This window comes from Euleptes europaea, chromosome 12, assembly GCF_029931775.1.
Source record: "Euleptes europaea isolate rEulEur1 chromosome 12, rEulEur1.hap1, whole genome shotgun sequence".
NCBI classification, from domain to species: Eukaryota; Metazoa; Chordata; class Lepidosauria; order Squamata; family Sphaerodactylidae; genus Euleptes; species Euleptes europaea.
The window spans coordinates 12106648-12119207 of NC_079323.1; the positions used below are offsets into that span (position 1 = coordinate 12106648).

Here is a 12560-nt window from a genome sequence, read left to right on the forward strand (position 1 = left end):
TTTTGGGGTATAAGGTTTCGAGAGTCAAATCTCCTTTCTTCAGATATAAAGGGAGTTTTGACTCTCGAAAGCTTATACCTTGAAAATCTCGTTGATCTTTAAGGTGCTACTGGACTCAAATCTAGTCTAGATGATATCGGATGGGATCTTAGGTCATTTATGCAGGGGTACTTTCACTCACGTTCGCCCCAGGTCTGAATCAGTTGTTCCTTGGAGTTATGCATGAGTTTTCCATCCATTAGAGATGACCCCGTGCCCAGCCTTTGCAATGTCCGGGTCTCCCCATTCCTCTGTTAACCTGACTCTTCCATCTTCCCTGAGCAAATCCTGGGTGAAATCCCCATGCAGAAGGCAAAGTGCAGGACACTCAAGCTTGGTTTTGCTCACAGCCAATTACAAAGCAGCATGGACAGAGGCAGGGATTCAAATACTTCCTTGGAGCTCTTTCTGAGCAGAACAAAGACTTTTTAAAACCAAGGCTTGGATTTCTCCCCTCCCCCTTTCCTTTCAGATTGTTCCATTTTTGTTGTTGTTGTTGTTCTTAAAATGCTTTTTTATGTGGCAGTTGGAGTGGGGTGGGAAATTTCTCTCACGCACTACAAGTAAGCCAATTACAAAGCAACATTTAAAGGGGTGGGACTTGATTTGAGCTTGCAGACTGCTGATACATAGGCCATTTATGCACGAGAGGTTTTGCCTTGGATTTGCCACTCTCTAGATGCAGTTTTGCCATCCGAATTCTCAACATTAAAAAATAGCCCCCAATGCAGAGTTTTGAGAATTCGGATGGGGAAAATGTGCATCTAGAGAGCAGCAAATCCAACACAAAACCTCCCATACATAAATGGCCCTAGATTCCCAACAAGAAAGTGTGGGTCAGGTAAAACTCCCATGCATAAATGACCATACAGAGCTTTTTGCATCAGCAGAAGTCTCCTTGTGCCAGAGAAAGGAGCCTCCATTAGGGGAACAGATTGGCAGGATCAAACCCATTGTTTATTTCCTTGCTGTGAAGACCTTTCACAAGCTGATTTCCCTAGATCAAACTTCTGTTTATAAGCTTGAGAGCAGGTCAAACTCCTTGGCCTGCCGCCCAATCCCATCTCCGAATGGCCATCTATCAAAAGCAGTTGCTGACCAAGGCCTTATATTGTTACGAGGTACATTTCGGATGAATGATGTATAGCTCAGCACCACGAAGACCCTGCGCGCAGTTCTAAAGAAGCATAAAGCCGGCCCCGATGTGAGGCTTTAGAGTTTGGTCATATATTCCGGTTATTGTGTGTCTAGCACTGCAATTTGTTCATAAGTTTTCCACGCATCATTTTGCACAGCAGTGGTAAAGCGGGGCTACGAGTTCTTTGCTGCTTCTGAAACTTGGCAAGCGAGCCTTTGAAAAAGCAAAGGGGGGGGGGCTCGAGGATATTAACTTGACCACAGTGCTCCATGCATCGAGTGCAAGCATCTGTTGTTGCTGCTGTTTTTGCAGGCAGACACCGTCCGCCCTCAAAACCTACAGTAGTAATTTTTCCCGTTTCCAGGGGGAAAGACCTTACGGGGCAAGCTCATTCAAGCCGCACATGGAGCCTGCTCGTGTTTACCTTCTACAGTAGTGTCCTGGGACTCGCTGTTTGTGATAACTGCAAGGGGGTTGCTTTCATGCAGGTTCGGTGCTTCATTTATATACTTGTAGATGAACCTCACAAGCCAAATAAAGAAATAAATTACACGGTCAGAGGATGTTGGCGGAGGGAGGTTATTCACGAATACAGGCAACTTTTATTCAGTATCACGTAGTTCTTGTTCGGAGGTAGGGTTGCCAGGTCCCTCTTCGCCAATGGCGGGAGGTTTTGGGAGCGGAGCCTGAGGAGGGCGGGGTTTGGGGAGGGGAGGGACTTCAATGCCATAGAGTCCAATTGCCAAAGCGGCCATTTTCTCCAGGCGAACTGATCTCTATTAGCTGGAGCTCAATTGTAATAGCAGGAGAGCTCCAGCTAGTACCTGGAGGCTGGCAACTATATTCGGAGGGTAATACTAGATGAGACACTGGGAGATCCATTACCATATCTTCCCAAGAGTTTTAAGAAGATTACGAGAAGCTGCATAATGAGTCAACTAGATTCGAGTCCAGTAGTAACTTAGAGACCAACAAGATTTTTGGGATATGAACTTTTGAGAGTCAAAAGCTTCTCTCATCAGCTTTGACTCTCAAAAGCCCATACCCTGTCGAACTCATGTGTTACGAGGGCCAGATATGACATGAATGTCATATGGTTGGGCTGGGCCATGTGTATCAGCCCAGATCGGCCATGTGTACCAGTCTGCTGTGGGCTCGCCAGCCCAGATCAGGACTGGGGGGCAGCTGCCTCGGCTGGTGAGCCCAGCTTGTACATTGCCCTCCCCAGCAGCCCTCAATTCGGGGGAGGGCAATCCAAGGCTGGGCTGGAGCCCCCGCCTTCCAATTCGCACAGCCTGGCAAGTGGCATAGATTGGAAGGCCCCCGCAGACCAGAATCAGGAGTGGGGGGTGGCTGCCTCAGCTTATGGGCCAGATAACAGTGTTCAAAGGGCCGGATTCGGCCCGTGGGCCTTATCTTTACACCTACCTCGATGGGCTGCCCATGTCTCTTTTTTTCTTCAAAGGCTAACAACAGTGTGCAAAGGCTAGTTTTTATAGTGAAACCACAAGGAGGAGGAAGTCAACCCCCATCTCCAAACCCAGCGTTGTGTAATGGTTAAGAGCGGCGGTTTGGAGCGGTGGACTCTGATCTGGAGAACCGGGTTTGATTCCCCACTCCTCCACATGAGCGGCGGAGGCTAATCTGGTGAAAGGCTAACAACAGTGTGCAAAGGCCAGTTTTTATAGTGAAACCACAAGGAGGAGGAAGTCAACCCCCCATCTCCAAACCCAGCGTTGTGTAATGGTTAAGAGCGGTGGTTTGGAGCGGTGGACTCTGATCTGGAGAACCGGGTTTGATTCCCCACTCCTCCACATGAGCGGCGGAGGCTAATCTGGTGAAAGGCTAACAACAGTGTGCAAAGGCCAGTTTTTATAGTGAAACCACAAGGAGGAGGAAGTCAACCCCCCATCTCCAAACCCAGCGTTGTGTAATGGTTAAGAGCGGTGGTTTGGAGCGGTGGACTGATCTGGAGTACCGGGTTTGATTCCCCACACCTCCACATGAGCGGCGGAGGCTAATCTGGTGAACTGGATTTGTTTCCCCACTCCTACACGTGAAGCCAGCTGGGTGACCTTGGGCTAGTCACGCTCTCTGAGCCCCACCTACCTTACAGGGTGTCTTGTTGGGAGGGGAAGGGAAGGTGATTGTAAGCCGGTTTGATTCTTCCTTAAGTGGTAGAGAAAGTTGGCCTATAAAAACCAACTCTTCCTCTTCGTCTTCCCTCCTCCCAACAGCCTTGATCTGCCTCAGCCCATATGTAACTTTTTTCAGCATCTTATAATGGCTACAGATACATATTTTGTTAACACCGTAAATTTGGAATGTGTGGAGGGAGGTTTATTCTTCCTGCTGCTTCCTTTGCCTCCCTTAGTTTCTCGTTCCCCTTGGGGTTCTGGATGCAAGTCAACAGAAGCAGAGGGACGTCTCGCTTGGGTAGCCTGTTTGTCTTTCTAAATTTGCACTTAAAATGCATGAGCGTGCCCAGGAGTGCCACAGAAGCAGCAAGATGGGTCAGATTTGTCCCTCGTGGACTAACATTTCCTTTGATTTCCTTTTGCTTAACAACCTGGGAAGATTGATGCCATACGTTTTAAAGGCTCTTGTCAGATGTTGTGAAGTCTTTCTGTGGGCGAATAGTGGTTTCCTTTTAAAAAACAAACAAACCAAGACTAGCTTGGCCTAAAAATGTTGGTAACACTGTACTGAGACGAACAAAAACTGTTGGGGTTGGTGATCCTTTGGTTGCATGAGCATATGAAGCTGCCTTATACTGAATCTGACCGTTGAACCATCAACATCAGTATTGTCTACTCAGGAGGGCAGCGGCTCCTTGGGGTCTCAGGCAGAAGTCTTTCACATCACCTACCTCCCAGTCCTTTTAACTGGAGATGCCAGGGATTGAACTGAGGATCTTGTGCATGCCAAGCAGAGCCACTGAGCCACAGCCCCTCCCCTATATAGAGCTATGTTGCCCTTCTCTGAATTGTAGAGGTTGGAAATATTTTCATCATCCTCAATGGGTCTTAGAAGGAGTCAAACTGAAACAGAGGCCCAAATTGCTTTCTGTAGTAGTATTAATGGAAACTCAATCAAGGAAGCCAAGGTCCTCACGTTGCAAGACCTGAGCAAGCCCCCCCCCCCATGTATTTTGTTTGTGAGGCTCATAAAGGAGTTTGGACAAACTGCTGGGGAGAAAGGGAAGGCAGGGAACGATATCCTCTGTCATCGCCTTCCCTGAACTCCTCTGGTGACACAACCCAACGACAGCCGAGTGTTGGGGGCTTCTCCAAGACGGGAATCTTGATGCAATGATCCGACTGCTGCCGACACCCCAAGAAATAAAGTAAACCTTAGTTCCTCCCTGTCTAGAATACAAAAAAAGGAAGATCCCTGGTGCAGCATACTCCTGGGGGAACTTCTGCTTTCTGTGATTGGGATTGTTTCCTTCTTTATCTCAAACAGGAGGGTTGTGTCCTGGTTCCAGTGATCCTTGTACCGACAAGCCCTGCCCTGGAGATATGCAGTGCGTGGGCTACGAAATCAACCGAAGGCCTTTCATCTGCCAGTGCCCTCCTGGGAAGCTCGGGGAGTGCTCAGGTACTTGTTATCATTAGGGCTGCCAGGTTGCTCTTCGCAATTGATCTCTTCGCAACCAATTGCCAAAGCGGCCATTTTCTCCAGGGGGACTGATCTCTGTTGGCTGGAGATCAATTGTAATAACAGGAGATTTCCAGCTAGTAATTGGAGGTTGGCAATCCTAGTTGTCATATTAGACAGAAAACAGATGGTGGCTCCATTTCTCCTTGTCCTCCTCTTTACCTTCTCTCTTTCAATCTTCTGAAGACAAGAGCGAAAGTTTGAGAGAGACCCTTTTCTCTGTTTGTGTTACATTTGGGGAAGCGCAGTCTGATAATCCCTCAATTTTTTTGTTAAACATTTTTATTTTGTAATCTTTAAGATATAAACGGGCATACAATAGAAAAACAACAGAAAAACAAAGAAAAAACAACACAATGCAAACATTCAAACAATATACCAAAACAGATTTTGAAAGGGTGAATATATAGCATTTTGATTTCATACTGAATTTTCCTTTAAGATATGCTATGCTATGCTAACTTTAAAATATTATACAAGCTACCTTCTACATGATCATTTATCTCCTAATGTATATGCTTTGTTTTTTCATAATAAGCTACACCTGTGTTAGAGCATATTAATCCACATATATCCTTTAGCCAACTACCAATCTAGTTTTATATGACATTTTTTTATTTCTAAATACTGTCTTCGATGTAGTTGCATTATTCTCTTATGCATATTTTCAATCAAACCTTGTGATTAAATATATTGTAGCTAAACATATTCATTTCTATTTATACCAACTTCCTTAATCCCTCAATTTGATGATCATCCAGCGTGGTAAAGGTCTTCTTGATATAGTGTCATTGAAACCCCCCAGAAAATTCAACAGACATTAGTATTTCTTCTTTTATTTAAAGCACTGTTGAACAGCTGAGATGGAATCTTGTTGTTAGGTTTGGATCTGGGCCTATAAGCACAAAGTCCCTGAACCAGAGAGGTTGCAGATGTATTGCCTTTGGGTAAAGTCAGTGTGGGGCAGTAGAAGAAGAAGAAGAAGAAGAAGAAGAAGAAGAAGAGTTGGTTTTTATATGCCGATTTTCTCTACCACTTAAGTCAGAATCAAATTGGCTTACAATCACCTTCCCTTCCCCACAACAGACACCCTGTGAGGTAGGTGAGGCTCAGAGAGCGTGCCTAGCCCAAGGTCGCCCAGATGGCTTCGTGTGTAGGAGTGGGGAAACAAATCCAGTTCACCAGATTAGCCTCCGCCACTCATGTGGAGGAGTGGGAAATCAAACCCGGTTCTCCAAATCAGAGTCCACTGCTCCAAACCACTGCTCTTAACCACTACACCAAGTAGACAGAGGGCCCAGAAAAACTGGAGTTCAGATCACTGCTGGCTAACCTACCACAGAGGGATTTTTGTGAGGATATATCAGGGTTATCAGTAAGCAGTAGCTCAGGATCTGTCACATTTTTGTAAACCCATACCACTTCCTCCAAGGAGCTCAAGGCAACATTCGTGGTTCTCTGTTCTTGCGCTTTATCCTCACAACAACCGTGTGAGGTAGGTTAGGCCAAAGTCTACAGCCTCCCAGAAAGCTGCATACTTAGTCGGGATTTGAACCCGGGTCTCCCTGGCCTGTCCAACACTAACTACTACACCACACTGTCTTTCAAGCAGTAGCTCAGCCTGCACTAAATGTCATTGCAGCCAGGCCAGGGGACCCTATTGGCCTGCTTGCATCCCCTAGTCCTTGCTGGAAAGAAAGCTGCAGTTCATCCTCCGGTAGTGCAGCATGCAGAGTGTGGGGCAGCAGTTCCTCAGCTGGCGAGCTCCAAGGAGTTGAGTGCCAGAGTCTGTGGTTCAGCACCCCTCCAGAGCATTACACAGTCCTGCATAAGCTGGGACCTTGTACTGGGGCCTAAGAATCCTCCTAATTGCACTGCCTGCCTGGGGTGCAAAAAAGAAGAAGAAAAGTTGGTTTTTATACCCCAACTTTCTCCACCTTTAAGGAGTCTCAAACCAGCTTACAATCGCCTTCCCTTCCCCTCCCCACAACAGGCACCTTGTGAGGCAGGTGGGGCTGAGAGAGTTCGGAGAGAACTGTGACTAGCCCAAGGTCACCCAGCTGGCTTCATGGGGAGGAGTGGGGAAACCAACCGGGTTCACCAGATTAGCATCCTCCACTCTTAACCAGCATGGTGTAGTGGTTAAGAACGGTGGTTCAGAGCGGTGGACTTTAATCTGGAGAACCAGGTTTGATTCCCCGCTCCTCCACATGAGCGGCAGACGCTAATCTGGTGAACTGGGTTGGTTTCCCCACTCCTACACATGAAGCCAGCTGGGTGACCTTGGGCTAGTCACAGCTCTCTTAGAGCTCTCTCAGCCCTACCTACCTCACAGGGTATCTGTTGCGGGGAGGGGAAAGGATTGTAAGGGATCATACCCTGCCAGAAATTTTGTTAGTCTTAAAGGTTTTATTGGACTCTTGTTCTTTTCTACTGCTACAGACAGGCTAGCATGGCTACCCATCATGATATTCCGTTATCTGCCACAATTCATCTGATTTGATACACAGCAATAATTCGGATCGAGGAACAAATTTCTCCCCTTATTAGCGAATTAATCTTCTTTTAACATAAGGTGCATACTGTAGAATACAGCAGAGACGGGTTTTTAATCAGTCGAAGATGGGCTCCATTTGTAGCGTTGTTCCTTATCGGCCTTGTTAACCAAGCATGTTACTTAATTAAGTTTTTTTCCCTTGGTGCCAGCAGGATAATCTCCTGTGTCTTATTTCAAAATGTAGAAGTAAAAGGTTGTGTCTTTTCTCCAAATGGTTATTTCAGGACACACTTCCCTTAGCTTTGCCGGGAACAGTTACATCAAATACCGGGTTTCTGAAAATAGCAAGAAGGAGGAATTCAAGTTGGCCCTGCGTCTGCGGACTCTGCAGAGCAATGGGATTATCATGTACACCCGAGCAAATCCCTGTATAATTCTGAAGGTAATTAAAATAAGTTTATCTTTTCCCGCAGTTATTTTTCTTGATTATATGCTTTCCTCTCGTCGGGCCCTTGCTATCGGGAATGCGGTTTCCGTTTTAGCTTGGGATGCAGAAAGTCAAGCGTGCTTCGTTCTGAGGATAATGAGGAAAGAAAATCGCCATTTCAGCAACAATGAGGGAAGAAACTCATTGTTCCTGATATCAGTATTTCTATTAAAATAAGCTCCAGCGGCTATTTTGTGCAACAGAGAGACTGGGTAAATTATATATTGGCAAGATCTGCTTAAATGGCCTTTGGCTAAAGAGGTTTGTACGACTTTGGTCTGTTGTTATCCTAAAACGGGGATTGCAGCCCTGTTAATTCCCCTGGACCTCTCAGCGATACCATCGATCATGGTATGCTCCTGGACCACTTTTGGGGGCTCGGACTGGGAGGCACTGTTCTGTGGTGGTTTTGATCCTACCTTGAAGGTAGATTTCAGAGTGCGGGGCTGGGGAGACTACAGGTCTGCCCCTTAGCCTCTGCTTAGGAGGTCCCACAAGGTTCTGTCTTGCCCCCTATGCTTTTCAACAGCTGTGTAAAGCTGCTGGAAAGGGTCATTTGAAGAATTGGGCTGAGCTGCCACCAGTATATGGATGACACTCACCTCTGTCTTGCACTTCCCACAAGTCCAAGGGAAGATAGACAAGTGGCAACCCAAGAAAGGGCCTTTTCGGTTCTGATAAGAAAGGGCCTTATCGGTTCTGAGGCTAGACATGTGGCAACCCAAGAAAGGCCTTATTGGTTCTGGTAACAAAACTCCCTCACAAGGGAGATTCGTCTGTTTCCCTCTATCGTTGTCTTCTGACAATAGGTGAAGACTTTTTTGTTTTGTTTTGCGTACCCAACAATGGTTACTGGCCTTGGTTCTATCATGTGTTGTGTATTATACAGTATGTCTTTATTGAATTGTTTAAATATATTCTTATGGCGACCCCATAGGGTTTTCAAAGCAAAAGACATTCGGAGATGGTTTGCCATTGCCTGCCTACATGTCACAACCCTGATATTCCTTGGAGGTCTCCCATCCAGGATCAGGGCTGAGAGTGTGTGACTGGCCCAAGATCACCCTGCAAGCTTCCATGGCACGAGTGGGGTTTTGTATCTGGGTTTCCCAGGTCCTAGTCCAATATCTTAGCTACTACACCACGCTGGCTTTCAAATATATACACATTGAACTGTTTATGTGTGTGTATATATATATATGGCAGCATAGAAATATGGCAGCATAGAAACCCTAGCCACAGACAATGTATTGGTATCTGCGTACTTGGGAGTCTCCCCAGATAAACAGAAAGAAATATTCTTTTATATCCTCTTTTTTTTTTTTTTTTTTTTTTTTTTTGTAAGCACTCTATGCCCTGTTCAGGACTAAGCACGTTCAGAGGCCTGTACACACACAATCTCCTTTATTGACATAAAATCGATACACAGGGTGACTACATAATAACATAAAATAGTTGCAGTAGTGCATTGCTGACAAGGTTAGAACATAGATACATAAAAGGATGCTAAAATTAGTAGAAACCCTCTAATTAACTTGTTGGCGAACTTTCACAGCAAATCTCAGAAATTTTGCCACTTTCTCCAGTGTTGCAGGAGAGACAGAGGCCTGTAGAGTAGGCCGGGAATGTTGAGGACATTTGGTCATCAGTTAAAAGGAAAAGGAAAAAGAAGCGGAAGTTTGTAAGAGTTTATTGAATCCTGGGGTGGAAGTTGTGGGTCAGGAGGAAATTTCCCCACTGGATCCCGGCGCGAGTTATGATTCCACATGGGGCCCTCACTTATGATCATTACTCTGTAAGTAATCTACTTTCTGAAATTGAGGCCAGCAATCGCATTCTTGAGCAACAAGAGAAGGACCTTTTTCGGGCCATCCGCAAGAACAGGGCCATAAAGCAAATATGACAGGTCTCCCCAGCTATTCCAGAACCGCAGATACTAAATCTAAAATTGTTAGGGTATGTTTTGATAGCTTCCCTCAAGAACTGTGGAGGGTATTATGTTCAGTATAAGAAGGGTAAGTTAATTACATGGTGCGAAGCGAGTGATGTCAGCTCTCAGGCCCACGTCTTGACTTAAACTTGGCATAAGGAGGACCAGCCTTGAAACTGGCCAGAAGGAGCAAGACATAAACATGTATTACCCTTCTTTTGAATTCAAGTTGGCTGCGGCTGCCCTGGAATTGGAAAAATAATCCCAACGCAGAAAAACAAAACAACACACCATAAAATTGGTTCATCTACCTAACTCTCTGCAGCTGTAATTTTCAGACTGAATTGGCTCTGCTCTAATAAACTGATATTTTGGAACCCTGTTATTAGCCATAAAGAATAACTTAATCCAATAATTAAATGAGTAGAGTTAGACCTTCTGTTGAAAAGGTAATATGCTCGTCTCGCAGCCCTCAAGAATATTTTAAGTGTAGACCTCAGAGTCTCAAGCTTGGTACGCCAAATACTGTTCTCTTTAGCATATCAAGGAGACGTCTACTTGTCAGCTTCCTTTGTAAAGAGACATTTTTCTCATGCAGCGTTTTGGAAATGAACAGTTCCCCAATAGCTGCTCTGCGCCCTGTCCTTGCCAGGAAATAGAGCAGGGATACAAATTGAATAAAATAAATATACCGTATTTTTCGCTCCATTAGACGCACCGGACCATAAGACGCCCCCCCCAGCTGGCCGTCGAGGCAGGGAACGCTGGCTCGCGTTGTTCTGCCGCGCCCAGCCAGTCTGTGCGCCCCCCCGCCTCCCAGCTGGCCGTCGGGGCGGGGAATGCCGGCTCGCGTTCTGGCGCGCCCAGCCGCTCTGTGCGCCCCCCGCCTCCCAGCTGGCCGTTGGGGCGGAGAAAGCCGGCTCGCGTCATTCTGGCGGGCGGGGCGCACAGAGCTGGGCGCGCCAGAACGACGCGAGCCAGCGTTCCCCGCCCCGAAGGCCAGCTGGGAGGCGGGCGGGCCCGCTCTGTGCGGCCCCCCCGCCTCCCAGCTGGCCGTTGGGGCGGGAAACGACGGCTCGCATTGTTCTGGCGCGCGGGGCGCACAGAGCTGGGTGCGCCAGAACGACGTAAGCTGGAGTTCCCTGCCCTGACGGCCAGCTGGGAGGCAGGGGGGCGCACAGAGCGGGCCCGCCCGCCTCCCAGCTGGCCGTCGGGATGGGGAACGCCTGCTTGCGTGGTTCTGGCGCGCCCAGCCGGCTCTGTGCGCCCCGCCCGCCTTCCTTCCAAGCTAGAATGTGCGTCTTATGGACTGGGCTAGGGTCCATAAGACGCACATTCACTCCATAAGACGCACCCACATTTCCCCTCACTTTTGAGGAGGAAAAAAGTGTGTCTTATGGAGCGAAAAATACGGTATATATTCTGAAGTGGTATGGGCCCATTGAAGGATGATCATGACATGCCAGGCTGCATGATTGAATTCCTTTGTAGATTTTTGACATGGCCCCAGAATTCTTTGGTGCTTCTTCGCTGGAAATGTGTGCGTAAATGTCAGCTTTATTGGCTCTCTGAAGGATGAGTGATCCTCATCAAGGAAGTGTCAGACCCAAGAATCACTTGGAGTTATGTTAGGTGGAAAAGTCTTAAGGCACAAGGTTAGATTCTGGCAACCAGCGAGTGTCAAGAAGAGCCCCGTGGTACAGAGTGGTAAGCTGCAGTACTGCAGTCGAAGCTCTGCTTATGACCTGAGTTCGATCCCCCAACGGAAGTCGGTTTCAGGTAGGCGGCTCAAGGTTGACTCAGCCTTCCATCCTTCTGAGGTCGGTAAAATGAGTGCCCAGCTTGCTGAGGGTAAAGTGTACACGACTGGGGAAGGCACTGGCAAACTCTCCTGTAAACATAATCTGCCTAGTAAACATCATGATGTGATGTCAGCCCATGGGTCAGTAATGGCCCAGTGCTCTCACAGGGGACTTCCTTTACCTTTACCTGTGTGTGTTAAGTGCCATCAAGTCGCTTCCAGCTCATGGCGACCCTATGAATGAAAGTCCTCCAAAATGTCCTGTCTTTGACAGCCTAGCTCAGATCTTGCAAATTGAAGGCTGTGGCTTCCTTTACCTTTACCTAGCAAGTATAAAAATTGAATATGAACTGTGAATATTGAACAAGACATTGGGGAACTATGATCAGATGATAGGTTACTATAAGAATATGGGGCTCACTCTTTTACTAGCAGGCGGGGGGTGCAAATTGGATTAGGTCTAAAATGCTGTTGGGTACTCATATACTTTCCCTTTTGGGACACACATCACCCCTGAGAATAATTTACATCAGGCAAACAGCATGGGGAGAGGATGAGTCAGCCCTCTCGACTCTTAGCACCGTGGTCCTGATTGGTCCCCTCCATACAGCTCAGGGTGGTAGACATGGTTCTCCCATCCTCCATCTTGCCCTTATAGTAACCCTATGAGGTACGTTTGGCTGACAGTAAGTGGGACCCCCCCCCCCCCGGTTACCCAGTGAGCTTTATCACTGAGCTGGGGCTTCAACTTGGGTGTCCCGGATCCCAGTCTATCCATTGCTGTTGCTGGGGTTTATCATTTCAGACTGATGAGGGCATACCAAATGTTTGAAAACTCCCTCCCTCATCAAAAATATTCCTTCAGATACAAAACTAAGCCTTGTGGGGGAGACCTTCCTTCCTGATACACGATTCTCTTTGCGCCTGAGCGTTCACACTTTCCGTGTCCCACCTTCAGTCTGAAATGATAAGCAGAGACAAACTTGCACAAAGGAAATGCAAGCAAAC

General features: G+C 47.1%; 1 protein-coding gene across 3 annotated transcripts in view; it reads left to right on the top strand.

The window, feature by feature from the left end:
- Nucleotides 1-12560, top strand: part of FAT3 (FAT atypical cadherin 3) — a 372853-nt gene that overhangs the window by 331437 nt on the left and 28856 nt on the right. For all 3 annotated transcript variants that reach the window (XM_056858070.1, XM_056858072.1, XM_056858071.1), the window contains 2 exons: nt 4643-4777; nt 7619-7776. In XM_056858070.1, the coding sequence (XP_056714048.1) occupies nt 4643-4777; nt 7619-7776 (293 nt within the window). The remainder of the gene's footprint in view (nt 1-4642; nt 4778-7618; nt 7777-12560) is intronic.